The 26,832-nt window shown below is 43.5% G+C and overlaps 1 protein-coding gene across 1 annotated transcript in view; it reads right to left on the bottom strand.

Moving 5' to 3' along the window:
- Window positions 1-26,832, bottom strand: part of CDAN1 (codanin 1) — a 101,673-nt gene that overhangs the window by 52,278 nt on the left and 22,563 nt on the right. The window contains exons 7-9 of the mRNA XM_088471261.1: window positions 18,126-18,246; window positions 15,066-15,175; window positions 14,720-14,809 (exon numbers count right to left, since the gene is read on the bottom strand). Of these exons, the coding sequence (XP_088327387.1) occupies window positions 14,720-14,809; window positions 15,066-15,175; window positions 18,126-18,246 (321 nt within the window). The remainder of the gene's footprint in view (window positions 1-14,719; window positions 14,810-15,065; window positions 15,176-18,125; window positions 18,247-26,832) is intronic.

The raw sequence follows: 26,832 nt of genomic DNA, 5'->3' as shown, positions 1-26,832 counted from the left end.
CGACGATTACTATGTCAAAATGCTGGACATGTCAACATTAGTATAAGGGATTCAGCAGAAATAGCCTGTTGACATTGTGAACATGGCGACATTTCATAAGTGTCGATATGATAAATGTTGACATGACGTGCATATCGACATTAAGACTGTGTTGGCATTCTCATGTCGACATAATATACCAAACCCAAATAAAGAAGTCATTGTTTTAATTTTTTTATCACTACTATTCTAGGCCACTCTGGTCCTCTATTACTCCCAGCAGGTCATGGTTTGAAAATGATCCATTTTATCACACACACATCAATCAGTATATTTGTAAATGGGTTTAGTAATGGTCTCTTTTCCCTACCAGGGCAGAGGGTGGGGAATACCCATTTATATAGAACATGGGAGCAATGTAACACGGCCAAGACAAAAACAAAGGACTCTTTAAATAAAACATGCCATAACTAGATTCAAATAAAAATCTGTTGTTTTTTTATATTTGTCACTTTAGATATGTTCCCAACACATTCCTGAGATTCCTTCATTCACTGATTGAAATTGTAAAGAAATCAAGGCAAAATTGGTTTTTTTCTTTTAGAAAACACCTGGGCCAAGCAAGGAAAGTTATGTTTACTACACAGTTATGTTCCTAATACTTCCATGCAGCAAATAAAAATATAAAATGCCAATATTGTATTTGCATTAAATCCTCTTCTCGAAAATCCAAAGGGCGTACTGTAACACGGGAATATAAAGTACATGGACAGGGGCTTGACCAAATTTGCCCCCAAAAGAAGTCCCTCCCGCTCTATAATCCCATTGGTTAGCTGCTCCAATTTCTGTCTTTTGCCCTAATAGACAGAAACAGAAGTAAAGCACAAGAGGAAGAGGACAGCAAAACATCCACCAGTCAGAATAATCGTAACAGTGAGAAAATGAAAGCATGAAGAAGAATAGAAAGAAAACATGGACACGGAGGATATCCTGTATCCCTATTGGACTCAGAGGGTAGGTAGTACAAACAAGCCCATTTTTTTATTTCATCCATGGGAGCCAATGGAACAGCTCTACATCCAACGCCCTATGCAACAACGCCCAAGAGGCACCCACCGATCTGGGGGAATGAGTCCTCACATTTTCAGGGACAGGTTGACCTACATGAATTTTCAAAGTAATCCACCTGGCAATGGTCTGTTTAGATGCAACCCAGCCATTCTCTCTGACACTGTAAAGGTCATTCAACCTGCACATTTCCCTTATCCATAGGTTCTCAATGCACTTACTATGTCCAGAAAGTGGAGAGCGCCCTCTTTCTCTGGAGACTTAATCCAATCTAATGCTGGAATCACGATATCCTTATTTAGATGAAAAATGAAAAACAGACCTATATGACAAAGCTCCAGAGAACTCCAAGCTGTGGGCACAGCCAACCAGAAGACCGTTCACTCTACTCAATCCTATGGTTCGAAAGCAACTTCTGCAAAGCTCTCAGAAACAGGTTGAGATCCCAAGGAGCTATTGGGAGGATGTACGGAGGCTACACATGCATCACTACTGAAAGCGCAGGATATATATATATATATATATATATATATATATATATATATATATATACACATACAATCACAGTAGACACCGTGGCAGTGAGTACTCCAGCCTTGGCACCCAGCACATTTGTTTGTGAACTGCATCATCAAGTTTTTTGCTCCAGTGATTTTATTGGCGACACTGTTTTTATATTTTTTCACTTGGTCAAGTCTAGCAACTATACAGGATTATAGTTTGGGAAATATTTACATTGACATTCTTTTTTGAAGATGGCCAGTGGAACGCAAGATCCATTATGTTTCATTAAATACCAGATAGGAGATACTCTATCCTTCACGGATTCTGAAGCTGAAAATATAGTGTATAATAAAGGTCTTAAGGATGAAATGGAATCGATATCCGTCGATATGATTTTTAAAGATCTGATACGCCTTAAGAAAAAAGAAACTGACTTTTATCTCCATGCAGTTTCTCTAAACGATTATTTTAAATTAAAAAAGATACCCAGGGGATTCCGAGTACGTAACTGTCCCACTATTGGGCGAAATGATTCAGAATTTTGAAAGCGCTGGATTGCGATTTTGAACAAATGCTCGTTTGACTTACTATTACTTGTCATCGAGCAATCAACAAAAGAATTAAATAAGGTTAAAGAAAAAATAGCTGCATTTGAAGCAATCCACATGTCATCATTGCTAGCTGATCAGGAACAAAACTGGGAGGAGAAATTAAAAGTCCAGATGGCTCAGTACAAACGGGATCTTATAAAATTTAAATCTGAGAAACTGCAAAAAGTAGAACATGACTATGAAACTCATGCAGTCTATAGATGGACAACATGACAACGTCCACAGGATGCCAGATTTCCATTTTTCAGACGGAGACAGCAGATCAGTAGATTCGAGACTGATTCATCACAGAACAATTCTAGTTCTAATAGTGAAGTGGAAGGAGGTGACCAAGCGGCCGGCCCTTCAGGGGTTACAACAAGGTCCGAAAAAACCGCCCCAAAAGGCGCTACACGAGAAGAAGTAAACAAAACCAGAGGCAGAGGACGGGCAGTAAAGCCACCGCGACCCAGAAGGATTTAGTTTTTAATTTATCCTCGTATGAGTTAACAGATAGCGAGTATCAATTACTCAATAAAGGATTGTCATTTGTTCCAACAGTTGTTTTCGATGAATTCCAATGGAGCATTGAGAAACATGCACTGCATAGGAAATTAAAACTAAAAGAATTTTTCAAGAAGGATGTCGATACTCCCATGGAAACAATCCCTGCGCAAATTAGAAAATTACATCCAACATCGTCATTTGAACCTCAATCTATCAATCCCAGTATTAAAACATACATGAGAATTTTAGATCAGGAGGTTACTAAATTAAATCTAACCAGTACCCCTTCTCACCCAAATTTGTCATTATTAGAACGAGAGGCATTGTTTTCCCTCTCTAACAATAAAAATTTAATTATACGGCCAGCAGACAAAGGGGGTTCTATTGTCCTTCAGGACCTGGAGGACTATAAAAAAGAAATCGAAAAGCAGCTGGCAGATAAATAAGTGTATACTCTACTCAGGGCAGTTTCTAGGGTCTGAGGCTCCCAGTGCGAGCAGTCAAAATGCGCCCCCCCCCCCCCCCTCGAAGCAGTAATATTGTGGAGTGGGCGTGGCGTCATCATGAGGGGGTGTGGTATCACAGTAAGGGAGCGTGATCTAGAAAGACCACAGAATGACAGCCACCGTGACTACTGAGTACAAGGGTGTCTAACCTGTCAGAGGCAAAGCGCTGAAAAATATATGTAGCTAAATAAAAGATAGACAGCATGCGCGCGCCGGAGGCGCGCGCTCAAAAAATGGGGTGTGGCCTAGCTGTCACAAGTCCACGCCGCATTTCTGTGTGCATGCCTGTGGTGTGACATTTGCAGAAGTATGACCTTGCATCACACCCGGTTTTAGTCGCGTTGGGAGCGAGCCCAGCCAGATCCACATAAAATACACTGCAACAAACCACTTCCACATAAAATATATTGGAAAAGCCAGAGGCGCATAAACTACGTTTTAAAACCACATCCACCTCAAATACATTATTAAATCCAGAACCACATAAAACACATTGAAAAAACATGATTCACATAATACACACTTCATTCCAGCCCCCTCCCTTACCATTCCAGCCCCCTCCCTTACCATTCTCTACCCTCCCTTACCATTCTCTCCCCTCCCTTACCATTCCAGCCCCCTCCCTTACCATTCTCTCCCCTCCCTTACCATTCCAGCCCCCTCCCTTACCATTCCAGCCCCCTCCCTTACCATTCCAGCCCCCTCCCTTGCCATTCCATCCTGACAGGTCTTAGGCTTCCCCCCCACTGGCTCTCAGGCAAAAGTGCCCATTATGCAGTGCCCCCCGTAGTTGTCCCCATATGCAGTGTCCCCTGTATTTATGCCCCTTATGCTGTGCCCACAGTGGTAATGTAACTTATGCAGTGCCCCCTGTAGTCATGTCCCCTGTAGTCATGCCCCCATCAGTAATGCCCCCAATAGTAATGGTTCCTGTTGTAGTGCCCCAGTAGTAGTGTCCCCAGTTGTATTGCCCCCAATAGTAATGCCCCCTGTACTAGTGTCCCCTTTATAAATTCCCCAGTATTAATGCCCCTGTATTAGTGCCCCCAGTAGAAGTGCCCCTGGCCCCTGAGTAATGCACCCAGTAGTGGTGCCTCCTAAGCAATAACCCCAGTAGAAGTGCCCCCCGAGTAATGTCCCTAGTAGTAGTGCCCGGGTGCCCCCAGTAGTGGTGTCTCCCCCAGTAGAAGTGCCCCCAGAGTAATGTCCCTAGTAGCTGTGCCCAGGTGCCCCCAGTAGTGGTGGCTCCCCCCAAGTATTGTCCAGGCTGCCTGCACACACACAAAAAAAAAAAAAACAGTAACACTTACCTTCAGCCCTGCTCTGGCCCCAGCTCTGGCGTCCGCTCCGCTCGGCTGCTCCTCTCTCTGCACTATGGGAAAGACGTCATGACGTCCTCCCATAGTGCACATTGTGGGAGCCGGAAGCCGGAGCCTCCGTCTCCGGCTGCTCTGCTCTGCCGGGCGCCCGCTGGTAACTGAATCTCAGCGGGCGCCCGGCAGTTAACATGCTGTTTCTACAGCAGGGGTAGGAGGCAGCGCGCCCCGTGCGATTGCACGGGTCGCCTGCCCCTAGAAACGGCCCTGACTCTACTTACCTATGATCCAACATCGATGTGTAATAAAAAATTATGTAACATTTTACAGCAGGCTGTGGATTTGCAGCTTATCTCAGTCAAAATGATGGAATCGTTAATTCCTAAATTCCCTATCATGCCATTACTTTATACGCTGCCAAAAATCCACAAGGGGATTAACCCGCCACCAGGTCGCCCGATTGTGTCAGCACGGGGATCACTCCTGCAACCGACAGCAATATTTATGGATTTTTTGTTACAGCCATTGGTACAAAATGAAGCCTCTTTTCTGCTTGATACAACTATGTTGCTTAACAAGCTTGATACATTGCAATATATCCCTGATAACTGTTGGCTTATTGGAATTTATGTGACAAGCTTATATACTTCGATACCCCATGACTTTGGCCTTGCATGTGTGAAAACTTTCTTGGGGAGAAAAGCTGTTTTTTTTATAAATTCTTTATTTTCAGAACAAAAACACATTTTTGTAAACGAAAAATCAATACATAACACGGACTGTATATATAAGAAAAACATTACACACATATACAGACATATCCTTACATACAGACATCTGTTTTTGTAAAGAGAAAAGAAAAAGAAAAAGAAAAATACATACAATAAAATAAAACAGAGAGAGAGTAAGACAATGGGGGAAAAGGGGGAAGGTTATGCAGATAGACCCTGAATGCACCGAAATCCGAAATAAGACAATTTATTTCCTTTTTTCCCATAATTAAGAATGTGGAATGAGGGCTGCATATGAGGCAGATGATTTAAAGTCAATCCATTTGGACCAAATAGCAGTAAACTCAGAGTGTTTCTCAGGGGCTGAATAAAGAACATCATCCATTGTCATATAGAAGTCAAGACGTTGACACCATTCCCAGACTGTAGGAGGGGTCCGGGAGCGCCAATGCACTGGGAGTACCGCCCTTGCCGCATTATTAATATGACTAAGGAGGGACTTTTTGTATAGAGAGATCGGGTCAGATGTATGTGAGAGCAACCAAAAATCCGAGCCAGATGGAACAGTGAAGCCTAAGATCTCCGAAGCCAGGGCTATTATTTTACCCCAGAAGGGGATAATTAGTGGACAATCCCACCAGATGTGCATCATCGTACCCGTTTCCCCAAGACATCTCCAACAGAGAGGAGACACCGTGGGATAGCATTTGTGGAGAATGACCGGGCAACGGTACCATCGTGTCATGACCTTATATTGTGTTTCCAAAACCTCTAAACTGTTGGAGCACGCATTAATAACTAGAAACACTCTGTCCCAATTGATATGTATATCTTTTTTAATAAAATCTCTATCCCAGGCCTTTACAAAAAGAGGGTCTCCAGAAAACATGTTATGTAATAAAATCTTATATATACCCGAGATTATATGTGTAGGAGGTTGCCGATGCGTACACATAGATTCAAAGGATGTCATATCTCTAGCAAATACTGAAGGACCCCCCAGAGAAGAGACAAAATGTCGGATCTGAGTGTAGGCCCAGAGAGATTGGGTTGTAAGAGAGGTATTGGCACATAGATCTGAAAAGGGTACGAGTTTACCTTTGGCCACAAGGTGACCAGCTCTAATAATCCCTGCAGCAGACCATATGGAAGAAAACCGCCCAGAATTCCCAGGAGGGAAAAGGGGATTGTATAAGATAGGGGTAAGAGGAGATATCACTGAAGATATTCCGGGTTTTACTCGCAATTTTCTCCACATTTCTAAAGTAGGGCCCACTGTTGGGTGTGCGGAACGAACAATTTTGGAACACCACGGCAAAGTACTCAGATGAAGATTAGACGATTCTGACTCCAGCTCCACCCACTGCTTACCCACTGTACCCCGAGTCCAATCTAGAACTCTACCGAGTATAATGGCCTGATAGTAAGTGGATATCATTGGTAATTGTTGGCCTCCCTGACTTTTCTGCCTAAAAAGCACTTCATGTTTAAATCTGGGCTTCCTACCTCCCCAGACAAATTTTCGGATGAGGGTATGTGCTTCTGACAAGAAGCTTGAGGGAAGAGCAATCGGTGTGGCCTGCAACAAATATAAGAGGCGCGGAAGAATATTCATCTTGATAATATTTAGGCGGCCTAGCCACGAAAACTTTTGCAAACTCCACTTATCCAATTCTTTACGAATAGAAGTGATCAAAGGCGTATGATTAAGGGCAAACAGGTCACATAAACATCTAGGAACAAATATGCCTAAGTATTTAAGAGAAGAAGTCTGCCATTTAAAGGGGAAGGAGGTACCAAGTGCAGACACTGTCTCGACCGAAGCGGTAACATTTAAGGCAACAGACTTACTATAATTAATCTTAAAATTAGAGAGGTCACCAAAACGCTGGAATTCTTTCATTAAATTAGGGAGAGAGGTAACCGGATTAGTTACTATTGCTAGCAGATCATCCGCAAAGAGGGCAAGGCGATAATCCCATGAACCCACCTTAAGACCCGTGATACTAGGATTCGCTCTAATTGCTCTTGCCAAGGCCTCCATGCAAAGTACAAAAACCAAGGGAGAGAGGGCAGCCCTGACGAGTACCATTTGATATGTTGACTGGGGCCGACAAGATCCCATTCACTCGTATCTGGGCCGAAGGGGCTCTATATAGGGCCAAAATTTTAGAAAGGAAGCTTGCACCCAACCCTAAGCGATTCAAGACCCCTGTCATGAAACCCCAATCCACCCGGTCAAAAGCCTTTTCAGCATCGGTGGAGAGGAGCACCATGGGAATATCAGAGGAGACTGCATGGTGTATTAAATCAAGGACTTGAGTGGTATTGTCCTTCGCCTCCCTACCCGGGACAAAGCACACCTGGTCAGAATGGATGATAGATGGGAGATGAGGCTTAAGCCGATTAGCTATAAGCTTTGCATAAAGCTTGACATCTACATTTAAGAGAGATATCGGGCGATAACTCGCTGGTAGTGATGGATCCTTGCCCTCCTTAGGGATAACCGTAATGTGTGCTGCAAGCGATTGATCTGAGAAAGGGGTATACTCTGAAACTGCATTACAGGCCCGTAACAAAAGAGGCAAGAGAGTATCTTGGTACGCCTTATAGTATGACAGCGTGAAGCCGTCAGGACCAGGGCTCTTTCCGGATGGGGAAGATTTGATGGCAACAGATAATTCGTCTTCTGTGAAAGGGGAGTCAAGAGCCTGTGTCACCACTTCGGGGAGAATAGGGAAGTCTATTTCTTCCAAATACTTCTGAATCTGCAATACTCGAGCTGCGTGATCTAAATTCGCATTATCCGGACCTAGATTATAGAGGGCAGAGTAAAAAGTCTGAAAGACTGCTGCAATGTCCTTGTCGGTATGACAGAGATTACCTGTATGATCCTTGATACGTTGAAGATAAGTCAGGGATCTCTGAGCTCTAAGAGCCCTTGCCAGCATTTTGCCTGGTTTGTTCCCCCAACGATAATATTTATGGCGGCATCTTCGAAACCCTCTCCTAGCCCCTTCATAAAGTAAATCATTAAGAGCGTCTCTAGCCTTTTGAAGTTCTACAAATACATCAGAGGACATAGTAGATTTATGGGTAAGTTCGAGCATCTGGATTTTAGATAACAAAGCATCCCTACACTCAGTTTTCTTTTTTTTGAGATAGGACCCCAACTGAATACATTTCCCCCGGACAACACATTTGTGAGCCTCCCAGATTGAGACTGATGAGACATCGTTGGTGACATTATGAGAGATGTACTCTCTTAGGGTTTCCCCAATTTGATCTTTACAGTAAGAGTCTCGAAGGAATTGCTCGTTAAACTTCCAGTTCCACTGGCGAGAAGGGGGATCACGCAGATACAAGGTTAAAAAAACAGGGGCGTGGTCAGAACCAGTAATCTGCCCAATAGCGGCATCTGCCAGGAGATCTAGATGGGAATGATCTACACAAAAATAATCAATGCGTGAATAAGAATTATGAGGGGAAGAATAAAAAGTGTAATCCCTCTCTGATGGATGTAAAAGTCTCCAAGTATCTACCAACTGAAAATCGTGCAGGGTCAGCCTGAATTTCCTAACCTCTCTAAAAGAGGTGCGTGAAGAGCCAGAAGTGGTGTCAAGAGAGGGCTCCAGAGCCCAGTTAAAATCTCCACCAACCACTCGGATGCCCTCCAACTGATCTTCTATCATTTCTAATGACTTGCGTAGAAAGCCAGACTGACCTTTATTGGGTACATATAAATTTACCAGAGAATATTTTTGATTAGCTATGGTAACCTTGACCAATAATCCCCTACCGTCCCCAATATGGACCACTGAGGTATCAGAGAGCACCAAATGTTTAGAAAACAATATGGCCACCCCTCTAGCCTTGGCTTCGGAGAAATCATTGAAGTACCCCACTGGGAAATAACGAGATCGTAAAGATGGCGCCACACCTTTCTTAAAATGCGTCTCCTGGAGAAAAGCTATATCCACCTTATCTATATGTAACGTATGCAGAAGACTTCTCCGGTATATTAAGACCCTTTACATTGTGAGAAAAAATAGTTAACTTAGCCATATTTAAAGTGTGTAGGAGAGTGTCTCATTTGTCGGATACAAGGAACAGTTACCTGCATGCAGAGAGCGTCTACCAGCAAAAAGATATTGGGAGAAGAGGGGACACATAAGAGCCAAAAGGGAAGGAAGACAGGAAGAAAACAAAGGAAATACAAGGAAAACATGGAACAAATCCTAAAAAACAAAGGACATTGTAACATCAGATTAAATCTCAATTCAAAACTGAATATATTAGTGTAGTAAGAACAGAACTCCGTAATAAAGGCCATGGAAGCCCTTAAGGGGTCCATGGACATTGTATACACAACGGAGTAGGGGGAAATAGGAGGGTAATAGTGAACATGACACCCAAATAGGTCCCTTTTTGTTTTAGGACCTATCTAAATTAGAGTAATATTAAAGCCAAGTATTCGCCTAGATCAGTAAAATATATAAAATCAATAGGAAAACATTAATCTAGAATATTAAAAATTAACATGAAATAATCAGGTTAAACAAGAACTGTTCATGGGCCATTGCGACCCACATAGACATCTAGCAGGATCGCATTTAAATGGAAGTGAAAAAGTGTTAAGTGACCTACAATGTATAGGAAAGACAGCAGAGATCAACAAGTAGACCACAAAAATCATCAAGCATAAAATAAAATGTTACGGACCATAATAACTGTCCTGATCAGGTAGTTTCCTCACTTTCAGCTGTAGGATCTCTTCCCGGTCTACGTCTGGAGCCTCGGGCTTGCAGCCAGAACTCCCTACGAGGTGGCACGGGGGCACTGGTATCCAATAAATCCAGCCAATTGCGGACTGAAATAGTAGGCAGACCCAGAGAAGAGCAAAACTGGGGCAATTCAGCAGGTTCTCGAAGAATATGGAGCTTCCCCTCATACATTACTTGCACACTTAGCGGAAAGCCCCATCGGAATTTAATGTCCCGCTTATGTAGTTCCTCTGTGAGAGGACGGAGAAGGCGCCTCTGTTGGAGCGTTGACCACGAAAGGTCCTGGAAAATCTGTACTGGACATCCATTGAAGTCGATCTCCTTTGTTTGTCTGGCATGTCGTAGAATTTGCTCCTTAACCTTATAATAATGCAATCGGCATATAATGTCTCTGGGTCTTTCAGAGGGCATACCTTGAGGGCGCAATGCCCTATGGGCTCGATCAAAATGAATCCGTGCATCAGGATCAGCATGTAAAAGTTCATTAAATATTTTGGTGAGAGCATCTTCAATTCCCGACTGAGGAATACCTTCAGGAACCCCCCGAATCCGCAGATTATTTTGTGTACCCCTATTATCAATATCGTCCAATCTACGCTGCATCGCCAACAATATACTGGAGTGGCGGGAGAGCAAGGTGTTACATTCGCCAAGCTGGGTATCCACAGATTCCACGTGTTCTTCCAAGGCAACCACTCTCTCTGCCACGTGGGTGAGGTCTGAGCGGATGGAGGAGATATGAGTCTGGACTGTTTCCTGAATCCGTTTTTCTAGGGATTGCAGATCTTGTTGAATGTCCTGCCGAGTCGGTAAGGACCGTAAATGTTGCAGAATCTCCCCTATATCGGACGATTGAGAAGAGGCGGGTGGGGTTAAATGAGGTGAATGAGACTCCTGGTTAGAGCCTCCATCTGAGCCCCCCGATGCCATGTGTGGAGAGGCTGAACCTGTTGAAGTACCAGTCGGAGGGGCAGAAACAGCAAATAGAGTATGGAATGCAGAGTTAGATGATTTCCTAACTGGAGTGGCGGCCGGGCGTTTAGCTGTATTCTTCTTCCCCATGAGGATACATATCAGAGCGGATTGGCACAATAAGGAAAAGGCGGAATACCAGGCTTAGCAGAGAGTGGGTGTCATATTTCAGGTTCCCCTCAGTGACATGTTGTTATATCATGGTTGAAGCTGTCAGGGCATGCATTGTAGGGCTTAATATCCACAGAGTGCAAGGAGGCCACCAATCCAGCACACAAGCTCCTTTCATGCAGGTTATCAATTTAAGGCTGATTTGGGCAAGACAGAGTCTCCAAGGGCCAGTACAGGGCTAAGCAGATTGGGCAACCTGGTCAGGGCTCATATACACCTGCCTGTGCCACAGGCCTTATTCCGAGGAGCTTCTGATTAGCAGTGTAATGTAATATATAGGAGGCCTCACAATGGCCGCCACATGCGATTCGCGGCAATCGCGGCAGCTTCCTAGAGGTCTCAGAGGCTCAGGAGGGGTAAGTATAGTCTACCCTGGGGTCCCGGCAAGGCTGTAGAGGGTAGACAAGCGGCGGGCAGAGCGGCAATTCTCCGCGACGGCACTGGTCCAGGACGCGCCGGCGGGGGGGGCGAAATTTAGCCTGCGGCTTCTGGAGGCGACCTAGGCCGCAGGTGAATCGGCGCCGCGAGTCCGCCCACGGAGCCCAAACAAGAGGGGAGCGGCTCCTCTAGTGAGGAGGAAGAGGCCCAGGCCCCTCAGGGTAACAAGGTGAGACAGGGGGACCTGTATTTAGAGGGACTCTCCAGGGAGCTTAGAGGAGACACATCCACACTGCCCGACAGCTAGGCCACGCCCCCGAAAAGCTGTTTTTGGGGAAGCGATGATTGACTGCATATTGCGATTATTTGAACTGGTATTGACAAGTAATTTTTTTCTATACGATAAATCATTCTATTTGCAGCACAGGGGCTGCGCAATGGGCTCTAGCGCAGCTCCTGTGTATGCAAACATTGTGATGTTTGAGGTTGAAAGTGATTTGTTTTTTTCTAATTCTAGTATTGCATCTCAAATCATGTTATAGTCACGCTTCATTGATGATCTCCTAGTGTTCTGGTGTGGCGAAGCGGTAGAATTTCAATCACTTATGGTAGCTCATAACCAGAGCAGCTCTCTTATTAAATTTACCTACAGCATGAGCTTGACACAGGTGAATTTTTTGGATGTAAAGATATTGGTTAGAAATAATGCCATCGAGACCACACTGTATTCTAAACCTACAGATAGAAATCTGTTATTACAAGCCCAGAGATGCCACCCGAGGAAACTTATTCAGGGTTTACCATATAGCCAAATGATCAGGGTCAGACGAATTAACAGTGACTCAAATGTGGCTATTTCTCAAATTGACGAGCTAATTGAGCGCTTTTGTGCCCGGGGGTATTCATTTAAGTCCCTACAATTGACCAAAGCTAAAGTATTAGCATTGGATCGTAAACATCTATTAGTTAAAAAGGATAAACGCAAATCCCTTAATAATAGACTTCCCTGGGTCAACAGATTCAATACATCATCTTCTAAGATTGCCAATATTGCTAAATCTAATTGGTCTTTAATTGAATCAGACAGTACACTAAATCTGCATGAGAGCCAGCTGATGCCCAGCTATTCGAGAGGGCGTAACTTACGCGACCTCTTAGTCAAAACAGATGTATCAAAATTGGGTAATAAGCCACAACTTTTTCTTAAAAAGAAATTTGGTTGTATTAAATGTACATGTGTAACTTGCCAATTCTTGATAGGAGGAGACACATTTTTACACCCTCATAGCGGAAAAAAATTCTTTATTAGACACCAATTGAATTGTAACACTTGTTTTGTGGTATACCAGGTTATCTGTCCCTGTGGACTATCTTATGTCGGTAAGACCGAGCGCAAATTTAAAGAACGAATGACAGCGCACCGTTCAGCCATCCGTAATGCATTGGCGAGTGGTACCAGTGAACAGCCGGTGGCGCGCCATTTTGCAGAATTTAGCCACCTAGTATCTAGCATTAGGTACAGAATGAACGACCACATTCCTCCTTTAATGAGAGGTGGTGATCGCGCCACCAAATTATTACAATGCGAGGCACGTTGGATAGTTCGGTTAGATGTCATCTCTCCTATGGGACTTAACGAGAATATTTCATATAATAGTTTTCTATAATCTTTACAATCTGTTTCTGACTGACATGTATGTCGGTTGACATGCTAGGAGAATGTAAAATCAATTTCTGATTCTTGATATATATGTTTTTTGTTGTTTTGCTTGGGGACCATCAATATTGAAATAATATTCATTATAAGATAATATATGAACATTAGTATGAGCTAACCCTGTTTATCTCATTGAAAGTTGCTTTATACTTGTGCCGCTTGATTTTAGATTAAACATTTTTTTGTTTATATGGTAGCTATGGTGATGGTGACACAATTGAGGGAAGCCGAGCCTGGACGCCTAGGCGTCATGACGTCATCTCATGGTGCCGCAGGACGGATGGGTGGTCCCGGCCCTGGCTCCCGGCATTACACGTGGTGCTGTTCATGTATAAAGGTATGTTTGTTATATGTATTTGTTATCTTGAAAAAAGTTCAGTAAAGAACTGAAACGCTGACTAACTGTGTGTCACGTATCGTTTATCCATTGAGATTATGCCGCGAGTGCCGCAACTTGGCTGTCTGTATGTGTGTGTGTATATATATATATATATATATATATATATATATATACACATACATATACACACACACTATATCTATATATATATATATATATATATATATATATATATATATATATATATATATATATATATATATATATATATCTCTCTTTTCCTGTTTTTCCATTTAGGGTGAGTTTTTTTCACAGACCCATCCAAACTCTGTGCAGCTGAGATTTATTTAAATTTAAGTTTATATATTCATTCTCTATTAAGCGCCGGAGTAACTTTCTTTGTTTGTTGACTCCTGAAAGAAAGTCAGGTAAGACAGACTGTTTTCTCTGAAGAAAACACAGAGGACAGAGCTGGCAATATGGATTGACAATTGAAGCAGACTAAAACTTTTGCACTGGTCTCACCTCCAGGACTGGCACTGGACTTACTCCCCTTACCAAACATAGAAAAAATGAAGGGGGGGGGGAGAAAGGTAGAGACAGCTGCGGTTGCACAATTAAGGAGAAAGTGGAGCTGCAAAAGACGCAGCCAGGGAAAAGGAAGAGCCCATAGAAAACTAAAGTACTAAAATAAACTGGAAAAGTAAAATAAAAAAATGTAAAAACATTAAAGTCGATGTCCAAAGGACAAGTACCCAACTCCGGCAGACAGGTAGAAACACTCAGATCCCGGTCAGCCAATGAGGGAGGAGCTGAAACTTCTGAAAATAAATTTGAAAGTGCCTAAAAGCTCCAGTCAGCTCACAACATGCCCCAGTGCCTCTAACGTCCACCATGGATGAAAGAGAAAGTCCATTAGGACGTAGGCTTAAACAGCAAAAGAGATGTCAGGAATATGTTAATCTTTAAAAAGATATATAGAAACTTTGCTACAGGTTTTTAAAAATCATGGATATAATAGACTAGATGTAGACAGCCCACAAATAATCACTTATACACAACAGTCATAAACAAGGACTACTTGTAACCGTTCCAATGGAGGATGATGTCAGAACAAGCGAATGGAGCACAGAAACGGTAAATAAGCAGCTCATACCTGATCTTATTGCCCAGGCAACGCTCAAAGTCCCAGTCCGCTTTTTCATGGCAATCTTCAAACTCACGTAGCAGCTCATAAAAAATATCCCTGAAATGTACATGGAACAGTCAATCAATGAGCTAGAGGGGAAAAGATTAGTTTAAGATATGGAAATAGCATTTCACTGTGGCTGGGATACAAATCTGGGCATAAAACAAAATGTTTACTGTCATATGATGTATATTTTCTCTTTAAATCATGTGACGGAGAACACTCACACAATGTGTCAGGAACCTGAAGCACAGCAATAAGAAACTCTGTGTACATTACACTGATACTTATACTACACACAGAACCAATTTACCTCTGCTTTTTAAAGATGTGGAATGACCGATCACTTGGAAAGTTGGAACGATTATCAGTCTCTGGCTGAAAAGACACTGAATGGAGGATTGAGGGGAGCAGAAGAGATACCTGTAAAACAGAGAAGGATCTTAGTATTCAAATGTTGAGATTTCCACAGTTGTATCTCCTCAAAAACAAACAAATTGATATGAATGGGAAATTCACTTGAGAGCGACATCAACACTTGATTGGCCTATTTTTACCGGACTCAATAGAAGGGAAGAGGGGAATGTGACTTGAGGGGCATTAGCAGCTAACTAAAAGTGTAGGGACTGAAAGGCCCCAAGGCAGTAGTGGGATAGTGTGTTAAATTCTACCCTAGAAGCCGAGGTAGCAGGTGGGATGGAGAGGAACGGGTACAAACTACTCTCCTCCTCCTTTTGAATCACCTAAGCTCCTGTGTCTCACCCACTGCAGCATCGCCAAAGAGCTCTGGAACATGTGTAGGCAGTGAAACTCGGCTACATCCCAGCAGGTGAAGGCACCATGTCGGCTCTTGTCATCTCTGCATCCATGGCGAGGACAGTCCATTCACAACAGAATAGGGAATGACCCTGGTTGAGAGAGATAGTCTACAGCCAACACAGAAGGGCTGATGCACCATAATCGACAGGCTGGACAACTAAACTCCCAAAAAGGCTTGGACCATGACCACTGGAATGTGGATCTTAAAGTCTGAGAATGGAAGCGCTAGCTCTGCTACATGAGCATCATGTAATGGAAGACAGAAACCTAACCTTATTCTGAATGACCAAAATCTTATTCCCAGCAGTCCTGTGGACATCAGGTGTCAAAAAGACCACCCCAAAAAAGACACATACTAGCTAGGGCTGAGACTGGTTGTTAAGCATTCTGAGAATCCAACCATGTGTTTCCAGGGAGAGGAGGAGAGACCTGAGCTTGCGTGTATCTAAAATCTATCCTGGTACGAACAACTGCTGTTGTACGGAGGAGGCTGTAATGACCCTCACAAATACATCCTGCTTCATAACCACAGGGACGCAACATAGAAACTGCATCCTGATCTGGAGAACTTCACATATTGCAGCAGGGTCCACATATAGTAGTGCTGAGTACTGAATAAATATAGTCACTGGCATCCAAACTGTTGTGGACTCCATCCTTGTAAACATATTTCATTTTGCCTTCTGTTTCACTCAAGGAAGGGTCCACCACAGACTTGTACAATACCATTTCCCCAGGAGCCTCCGTGGCATGGCATGGCAGGCTGACATAGTCTGCTCCACATGATGGATTGCATTATGGAGCTTGCACACATTGATTCTGGAAAAAGGGTAACAAAACTACTTGTATATCTCCCCCATATCTCCTACCAAAAGAGGAAGCAGGAAGTGCGGTCTGCATAGTGCTGAAGGTAACATTCCAACGCTCGCTCACACATGGCCTGGAATGACTTAGGGCCTGATTCAGACACGCTTGATAGCAAGCGGCCGCTGGTTGCAGACGATGTTCGCTAATGTGCGCATGCGTGTAGTTTGCAGTGCGCGTGCGCAAACTAGTACGAGCGATCGGAATGTGCTTGCTCGCCCAGCAAAGACAGCCCAGTGGAATTAGTGACAGGAGAGGCAGTTTGTGGGTGGTAACAGGGGCAGGGCAGTAGTAACGGGGGAGTGGAGTTGCGGACGCAGGCGTGCCAGAGTGTTTTCACTCAGATTCTGGGGCGTCATAGTACACATCACCTGATTGTATAATACACTGAAGTGCTCGCAGTGCTTGCGGTAGGGTACAGTCAACCGCAAGCGCTGCGGTCAGATCCGATGGAACCCGATGTACCGATGGTTGTATATACTTCCTGGAGATGACGTTCGCTAGTGGGCAGCTAAAGACATGCTGGTGAACGTCTATAAACACAAAGTGATCACTCGCCAAGTGGACGTGCTAATGCCTTGCCGTGCGAGCGGCTGCCTTGACGTCACTTAGCTAAATTTCCATACGCTGAGAGCGAGTGGATCTGAATCAGGTCCTCAGTCCACTATGGGAGCCTACTGGGACTGTGTAGCAGAGCAGAAAGGATCCAATTAACCCACAGGTAGGTTTGACATATATCCCGAATCAGACATACCCATGTCCATAAAAAGGGATACAGCTGTATCTGTACTACTCTGTCTATAATGGGTTAGCCAGAAAAACTAGGGAAGAGGGATGATCCTAAAAGAACATTAGTATGTCCTTGTCACCCAGCACTACTGTACCACCTGAACAGCTGAAACAAAGCTTTGGAACAATTAGCAAGGGACGTAGTACTGCAAATGCTAGAACCCTGGATGGAGGGGAGAACCAGAGCAGCTGCAGTCTTCACAAATAGACTGCTGTGGCAAAGTCTGGAGAATGTGAACTGGAGTGATTGTGGAAGCAGCTTGTAGCACAGGACATATTGCACTCAGGACTCACAGGAACACAGAACACTGTCTGGTACGCATAAAGCACCATTGCCATTAATCAGTCTGTGTCCTGTATGCACTAAAACAATTATATCAAAGACGTTTCTTGAATGAGTAACAGTCAGCAAAAGCATCTCCAAAAAAGTTCTCGCTTTTTTCTGTCCATGGTGCAAAACCTTACTTAGCATACAGTATATAAATTTTCATGTACGGATTGCACAACGGAAATTAAATATATTATTTGTTCTAACAAATGGCACGGTTATGTTCTAAACTGTACTTATGCGTTCCTGAAAATATTATATAGGGTCTACGCCAGGGGTAGCCAACGTCAGTCCTCGAGAGCTACTAACAGTTCACGTTTTCCAGACCACCTAGCTGGTGGACAGGTGTATTCATTACTCACTAACACATCTGAAAAGAGCCACAGATGGAACTAAATATTTCACTTGTGATTCTGTGAGGAAACCTGGAAAACATGCACTGTTGGTAGCTCTCGAGGACCAGGGTTGGGAATCCCTGGTCTACACTAAGGAAAATTTACATGTGCCAAGAAATGGCATTGCCACAAAGTTCAACAAACAAGTCATCAACATACATTCAGAGTTGTTATGTACCTTCCCTGTGCTGGTCCGGTGTGCTTCTAGGAGTCTCTCCTGCAAAGTGGGAGAAAACGCACCAATACGTTCATTTTCTGCAAGGAGCTTCAAGGTGCTTTTATCCAAGAGAGAGATAACACTGCAAGACGTACAGGAAAAATATACAATTACTACCATTTCATATTTAGGAACTGCAATGTGACAGCGCTGCTGGATGAAGCTTGTTAGACATTCCTGGAAATTTAAGTCTGAAACACCCAGAAATAGAAACCAGGCTTCTGTAAGAGTTACTACACATCCACGGAGTATTGCTTATTTAACACAAAAATAGTTACGTTTCTTGTTTCCAAGACTGAATTTAAATGTTAGATTGTATGTATATATTTAGGACATCTCGTAAATATCATCACATCCATTATGCTTACTATCATCTCTTGTAAGTATGGGAATATTTTTACTTTATTAAAGTTGCACTACCAAATTAGTGAATAATTAAGTGCATATATTTTATTAATAAAATATTTTATTTGTATAGAGCAGACATATGCCACTTTGCTTTTTAGATCCTATTTCCCTAAAACAATAGGGTGTGGTCACCCCACCTTCCCACCACCAGTTTGAAAAAAGCAGAATATTAAAAATGCTTTACTTGTTATGCGCCCCTTTCATATGCCAGCCTCCCAGTCATGCCCCTTTATATACACCAGCCTCAGAACCCCATCATACCCCCTTTATATATGCCAGCCAGAGTACTGTCATGCCCTTATATGTTAGCCTCAGAACCCTATCATACCTTTATATATGCCAGCCTCAGAGCCCAGTCATGCCTCCTTAGTATGCCAGCCTCAGAGCCCCATCATGCCCCTTTATGCCAGCCTCAGAGCCCCATCATGAATCCTTAGTATGCCAGCCTCCAGAGCTCCATCATGCCCCTTTATATATGCCAGCCTCAGAGCCCCATCATGCCTCCTTAGTATGCCAGCATAAGAGCCCCATCATGCCCCTTTATATATGCCAGCCTCAGAGCCCCATCATGCCTCCTTAGTATGCCAGCCTCCAGAGCCTCATCATGCCCCATTATATATGCCAGCCTCAGAGCTCCATCATGCCTCCTTAGTATGCCAGCCTCCAGAGCCTCATCATGCCCCTTTCATATGCCAGCAGAGCCTCATCATGCCCCTTTCATATGCCAGCCTCAGATCCCAACATGCCCTTATATACCAGCCTTAGAACCCCTTAATGCCCCTTTACATATGCCATCCACAGAGCCTTTAGACATGCCCTTTTATATATGCCAGTCAGAGCCCCTTGTCATGCCCCTTTATGTATGCCAGTCAGAGAGCCCAACATGCCCTTATATACCAACATCAGAGCCCAGTCATGCCCCTTTTATACATGTCTGCCTCAGAGCCCCTCACATCCTTATATGCGAGCTTCACAGTCAGAGTTTGTATAGTACCTGGAACTAGGGCCACAGAGCAGGACTGACTAGAACTACAGTGAATGAAACTAGGAAATTGAATGATACTACTTCAGAGCAAATCTGGGTCTGGTTAAGTACAGCAGTGGTACTGTAGCTATACTTTTAGCAGCCTAGTACATGTGAGTGCAAATGAGTACTGGATGGATCAGTCTAACATATTAATGTGTGTCTGCAGATGACAGCTCAAGAAACTAACAGTCAGTAGCAGTTCTTGAACACAGGCGGTATAGGTGAGAGAAACTGCATGCAGGAAGCTAGGTATAGCAGACTGAACTGATGAATGAATCCTAGCTGCTGGAGGTACAGTTGTAAGGTAGCACTGATTACAACAGCTGAGCAGATGGTAACTCTAAAGGCACACATCCACTAGACAATTAAATTGAGCAATTGAACGATAATCGTTTGAACATCGTTGGCCGTTTAGACATCCATCATCGTACAAATATGTTGGTCAACCTGACAATATCGTCAGGTTCAACATGTTTGCAGATGATTGATGTGCCTTCACTGAACGACTGCTCGTTCAGTGTAGGCACATCACAGACAGACAAACGACTGCACGATTGCAATGTCGTAATCGTGCAGTCTTTTGCCTGTCGTCTAGTAGATGTGTGCTTTTAAGGCCCCCATACATCAGCAATCTGAAAACCACAATTGAACAATTTGAAGATTTATTGCCCGATTTCCTAATGTAGCAATCTGCACCCATACATTAGAGATCATTTTCAGCACACACAGATCTGCCAATCTTGAAAGGCCCATCATTTTACTAGTAACGGTCTGCAAATCTGCTGATCATGTCTATACACTAGCAATCTACAGCCCCAATTCATCTGTGATATTCAACATGTTGGACAATCTGATTTAACAATTCCAATCACTTTTTGGTTGCAATCTGCGATCTGTGAAACCCATACATTGCACATTTTTATTCACAATCCATTGCAAATTGCCACAATCCATTGCTGATGTATGGGGGCCTTTAGTTGCAGAATGGTGAGAGCAGCTGACAGGCTGAATCCACTGGAAGGAAAGGACTCAGGTGAAATAATGGAGAGTACAGATGCTGGAACTCAGGAACTGGGAATCGCTTCTGTCACTTGAGACCAGGAGTCCTAGGAATACATGACTAGTATTTTACACAATTCCTCTAAAAGTTTTACTAAAACTTGGAAACCCTGGACTTCACACTTTCAGGTCTCTCCATTGTATATATGCCACACCCCCCCCCTCTCTCCTCCTCCCTTTCTCCTGGTCTTCCCCCTCTAAGTAGATGGCTACTGCACAACCTTTACCATCTACTACTACACTTTCTTCTTCTTTTCTTTTTGTCTTCAGGTTTATAATAATATCAGATGGTTTATGTATGCAACAGCAATGTTATTCTCCAACTGTATCCGAGGGGGTCTGCACCAAAGGAAGGACTTAACTTTGAACAAAGCACTGAACACTGATCTTAGTTCAAGAATGTTTATGGGAAACATACCTCATCTAGGGGGCAAAGTCCTTGCAGGCGAAGAGCCAGTGTAAACAACCCAACCCAAGAGTCTGGCATATGTGGTTACATTGGTCCAACTCCCCATAAAATGAGCCAATATTGTCAGAGGTGGTGTCTGTTTAGTCACTAAAGCAGGGACTGACTGGTCATTGGCAAAACCCTTAAAAACTGGGCCCCAGGTCAGGGTCTGACCGTGACCACATGCCAGAAGCAGAGTCTGAAAGGTCAGTGAGTTGAAGCACGTAAACTGTATGGAATTGAAACAGGACACAATCCTCCCAAGTAACTTCATGCAGTGAACAACTGACACTTGTCTACAAGCCAGTAGTGCTAACACCTGCCTCAGGATGGTCAGGATTTTGTCCTTAGCAGGAGGACCCAGAAATATCTGGTACAGATGACTCAGAAATGTTAGACTCTGGGACTGGACCAAGTGAGACTTGGAATAATTTATTGCGCATGCCTACAGGGTTTCCCTTAACAATTGAAGATGAGACTGAAGATGACAGGTGGATTTAGCTTTTATCAGTAGGTCATGAGGAAACAGAAAAACGGTCACCTCTTTCGACTACAGAAAGCGCATCCATACCTGCATTGAATTTGGTTTGGCCACGGCCAGTCCAAAGGGAAGAGCTCTGAACTGGAAAAAACATTGCACACGGCAAAACTGAGGAGGTAATGGTGTCCCTCCCAAATACGGGACATGCAAATAAGTGTCCTTGATGTCCATGGAGATGAGAAATTTCTCCCACTCCATGGCATTGGGTACAGAATAGGGAGCATCCATCCGGAATGTGGAGATCCACGGGTGTAAATTCAGGGTCTAAGGTTCAATACTGTTCAAAAGGACAATTCCAGTTTCAGAACCAGGAACAGGTTCTACTGACTGAAGTAAAACTAACTGCCCACTGAAGGCCAAGCATCTGGACTAATAACTATAGGGGATATAACGGAGTAATGAAAACATGTATGCTGCAAGGCTGCATACAGCACACTGGTATCCGCGGCAAATAGTAGCAATGGGTAGAAAATGCAGATAGAGACGTTTATCCAGAACTAGACCAGGCACAGTCCTTTCAGTTATCTGCACTAGATCCACAAGGAAAAGACAGTAAACAGAAGGAAACCGCAGTTCTAATCATTCACAGCAAGGGGACAAAACAAAAATCGGCAGCCAGCAGTCTTTGGTCGGGTCTGTCCACACTTACAATAACAGATCCCTGTAAGTTGGAGATGAAAAACGACAAGACCAGTGTCAGAGATACAGTAGGCAGCTACAGGTTTGTACCGCAACTACTGCATCCAGAGGCTCAGAATGGAAAAATAGGCCGTGGAACGTGGAGAAGATGATCCGAATCTTAGTCCATCCAGCCCCCTGTGTGAAGTTTCCCACCGAGAGGTAAGTGAAGCGGTGGGAGTAAGCCACAATGGAGAAGAAAAACTCCAGCAGATCCAACAAGCTGAGCTTGGGGTGCTGGTACCACCGTTGGCAGGTCGTCATGGACATATAGATATTCAGAGGGAACAGTCAGAAGACTGGCAAACAAACAGTGAGAGGTGTCCAGGTATCTAATGAGCACCCAGCAAGTTAGAGGGTAGGCCACAGGTTCTTATTCCATTTCAGCATTCACGCACAAAGATGGCATGAGGGCAGACAAATAGCAGAGACCTCTGTGGCTCGACTCCGGTGTAAAGAAGGGGTCTCCACAACCAATACAGTTTAAGAAAATTACCACCAAAGTGTTGAAACGTCTACAGTAAACAGAGAAGTTCTGTAGCCCATGTAAAACATGGCCACGCTTGGTGTCCTGCCCACTGGAAGTCCCTATATAAAACTTTCTTTAAAACCTACTAACCACCGATCCGAGGAAGAAGCTGTCCACAGTCATGAAAAAGTAGACAGACCCCACCATACAGTGTTTTGGGGGGTATGACTCTCATAATACTGTTCTGTTTGTTGGGAGGCATGGGGTCAGGACGCGCACCCAGTCAAGACTGCCTTGCCCTTTGGTCTCCGCAATTGAAACCATTCAAATAACCCCTGAATTGGGCTCCTCTGATTTTCTCGGAAACACAAAAGAACATATACAACTAGTTCTCTGGTTTAACAGGTAAACTGTTCGGAAAGCTTGAGAAATTGTAAAGGAGGTCCACATATACTGAACACCTAAATCGTGCCATACTTCAGTAGTCACAAAAAGCCTGCATAGTGAATACAGAATAATAAATTGTAACCAGCGCAGTTGGGGACCTCTAACTACAAGGCTGAATCTTGAAACACTTGTAGAGGACTGGACTCTTCCCTCCTTGAGTTTCTTGAGTATTGTTAAAGAGGACTTAGGGCCGGATTCACTACGGATCACTATTGCGATCGCAGCTGCGATTACGCACGGAGGTCTGCTGCGAAAAAATGCTAATGAATGCAATTGCAAAGCCGTCGCACAGCCAGCATAGAGAGGCGCGCACTACCGCTATCACACATCCGTAATACCTTCCAGTCCTGCATATACATTGGTAACATTGGCCCCTCGCGCAGAATTACAGCAGCCCTGACCTTACTCAGAAATTGCCAACCTCGTTGTACGCAGCGAGTACTCAAGTTGCATATGCAGTCGCAGTGGCCAATTTAAGCACGCCCATGCATTGGCGTTCAAGTGGACAGGCACGCCTGCATTTCTCCGACCACTCCCATGTCACCACTCCAGGTGCTGACCTCCCCCATCACTTACTCTGCGATGGCTATCTTTCTGTGAGAGTCATCGCAGAGCAATCGCAATGCTAACTCAAGCACGTGTAATGCAGTGCATATGCATGAGCAGTACGCACCATTTAGTTATAGGGTCATATCCAATTAGACGCGAACATTTTTCGCACACAGGCCCTGATTCAGACCCGCTCCCTAAGATGCATACTCTCGCTGCTGCCGATGGTATGCAGTGTGTATGCATTGTGCGCATGCATCGCTGTGCGCATACCTTAGCGAAAGTTCACAATGCATTCAATTGCTGCACATAGACAGCCCAGCAGAGTGAGTGACAGGAGAAGCAGTCTGTAGGTGGTAACGGGCTGGCCATTAAAAACAGGGGAGTGGAGGTGCAGACGCAGGCGTGCCTGAGCATCTCAGCAGCGTTTTAGAGGTGCGCATAATTAGAAGACAGCAGCATAGTACACGTCACCTGGCTTGTTTTTACACTGAAGTGCTCGCAGTGCTTGCGGCAGGGAATGGTTAACCTCAAACGCTCCGATCGCATCCGATGTTACCTGATTGTTGCATACACTTCCTGGACATGACATGCACAAGTGGGCGTCTTAAGACAGGCTGGTGGGTGTCTGCATACACTATGTGATCGCTCTCTAAGAAATACTGGGCGTGCTAATGCATTGCTGTGTGATAGCACTGCCTACGCATTTTTCATACACATTGTGCGAGCAATCGGCTTTGAATCAGGCCCAAAATGCGCATCGTGCTATCCTATTGCCGAACTTTTCACATGTGCAAAGTCTCCATAGGCTTATAACCAGCGAAAAGAGTTCACCATCTCAGAGCAGGTGAAAATTTGTGCAAGCCCCCAATTTTGGACTAAAAATGTGGTGACTTGGTTTAGAACCCCTTGGACACCCTCCCTAATGACAAATTAGGCAACAATTATTTTTTTAATCGCTTATTGTGGCCAATAAATGCAGTTCATTTTTGGGGTAAAAAATTTAAAAAAGTGTTGGAAAATGGGTCAGGTATTTTGGGGGGCTCTATGGATGGGACAAGTGTGTACTTTTAACATTTTTTAAAAGTGCACTATTATGACACAAAAATATTTATTTTGCAAAAAAAAAAAAAATTATTTCTATCATTTTTCCCACTGTTACACAAAAATGCATATAACAGCCATTTGACACAATTTAAGAACACAAAATAGTTTTATTAGGTCCGCTAATACACTTTTATAGTGATTTCCTATGTCAGTTAGCCTTTTTATGGGGGACTGACAGATTTCCCCTAAATCTGCTGTACTTTTCGCAGGTTACACCACTGACTATTTTCGGGCAAATGCTGCACTGCGTCCTTTGTAATACGATAGTGCGAAACACGGGAGCGCGCACAAAAGATGCGAAAGATTTCGCGCCAAAAGCCCCAAAGTGTGCAAAAAGTTCAGACGTTAACTTTTCGCTTTATCGCGTCTATTTGAATATGGTCCTTAGTCAGCAACTTTTTTAAAATTGTAGTTGGTTTAAAGTCACATTTTAGTCTTTTTATTTTTTGCTTTGTTTTAGTCAAGATTTAGTCAGTGGACCTCAGTTTTCATTTTAGTCTAATGTTAGTCAATGTTTTAGTCATAATTTTTTCAAACAGTTTAATGATACTGTAATGGATCTTACTGAAGAACTTCTCTCTAAAATTCCCTTGAGAACTTGAAGTCAGCTTACCTTTACCTACAGTATGCGTTTAGTAATCTAGGCTCAGTAAGAATGTGTTACATACTGATTTACCGCAGTATGTGCAATCCACAATCTCATTTACTTCACACGGGTCATATTTATTGCAATCTTTAAAACTGTAAAATAACCCTACTTCAAAAATAGAAAGTAGTATATGTAGTATGTACACATAATGATAAACCTGTATAGAAGACAGTATTAAAAAACGAATTACAACCAAATTGCTGAAACTGCAAATAAGGAACGACAGTGTAATAAAATGTAGCTAATCTGTGATATTCCTGACGTACAGTTTATGCAATAGTTTATTTATCTCAGTTTAGTTTCAGGACGGCCCCTCTCTCCAAGATGACCCTTGCCCTGTTCTGACAGGCCCTTCTCAGGTCCCCTGGGTAACACAAAACACCCACTTGGCAAAAGGACATTGTAACTGGCAAGTACATCTAGGGCCAGAGCAGTGTTAATTTTGACAAGGATTTTAAATTTAGTTTTAGTCTTAGACACTTATTTAAAATTGAACACAGATTTAGTCATCATTTTCGTTATTAAAACGTTTATATTATCGTTATTGTTACAATGCAATTCACAAAAAAATTTTTTTGACAATGATTACTTCTAGACAAAATTAACACCGTACCTGTGATCCTGGTATTTCTGGGGAACCCTTATATGGAGTATTTTTAAAGAAATTTTGTATGTATATTATTGTGGTGTTTAGGCACCTAATACATTTTTATAACATCATTGTTGGATGTGGACCAACCCCTGAATACTTGCAAGAGTCTTCCTGCAGTAAAGAAACCTTGACATGCATGGATATTATAATGTTTAGGTGAGAGCAATGGCTCAACTAAATATTATAATATCTCAGAGTTACACGATTGTGGCTGTTCTCTCTTATGTAGTTTTTATGAAATCACAGAGGAGAATATTTCTGTAAATTGATCTGTCTGACGTTTGGCTGTGTTTGGAATAATATATAGCATGGTTTCTATAGGATGTTTAAGGGACAAGAAATCGGGATGTAGTCAGAATCCCGGGGTGCGGGATGCCGATGGTCTAAATGCCAGCGTCGGGATCCCGGTTCCAGTATCCCGACCACCGGCACCCCGAAGGTAAGTATCAGGGGGTTAGGGGAGGGTTATGCACTAGGGGGAGGGTTATGGTTAGGCACTAAGGGAGGAGGGTTAGGTTTTGGGTGCAGGGAGGTTAGGTTTAGGCACTGGGGGGGGGGGTGAAGGTTTAGGCATCGGGTAGGGAGGATCAGTGGTAGTATACCTACGAGTGTCGGGATTCTGATAGTCGGGATG

This window comes from Taudactylus pleione, unplaced genomic scaffold (assembly GCF_031769625.1).
Source record: "Taudactylus pleione unplaced genomic scaffold, aTauple2 ptg000113l, whole genome shotgun sequence".
Classification (NCBI taxonomy): domain Eukaryota; kingdom Metazoa; phylum Chordata; class Amphibia; order Anura; family Myobatrachidae; genus Taudactylus; species Taudactylus pleione.
Note: the sequence above shows the minus strand (reverse complement) of the source record. Positions and strands in the feature narration are given on the sequence as shown.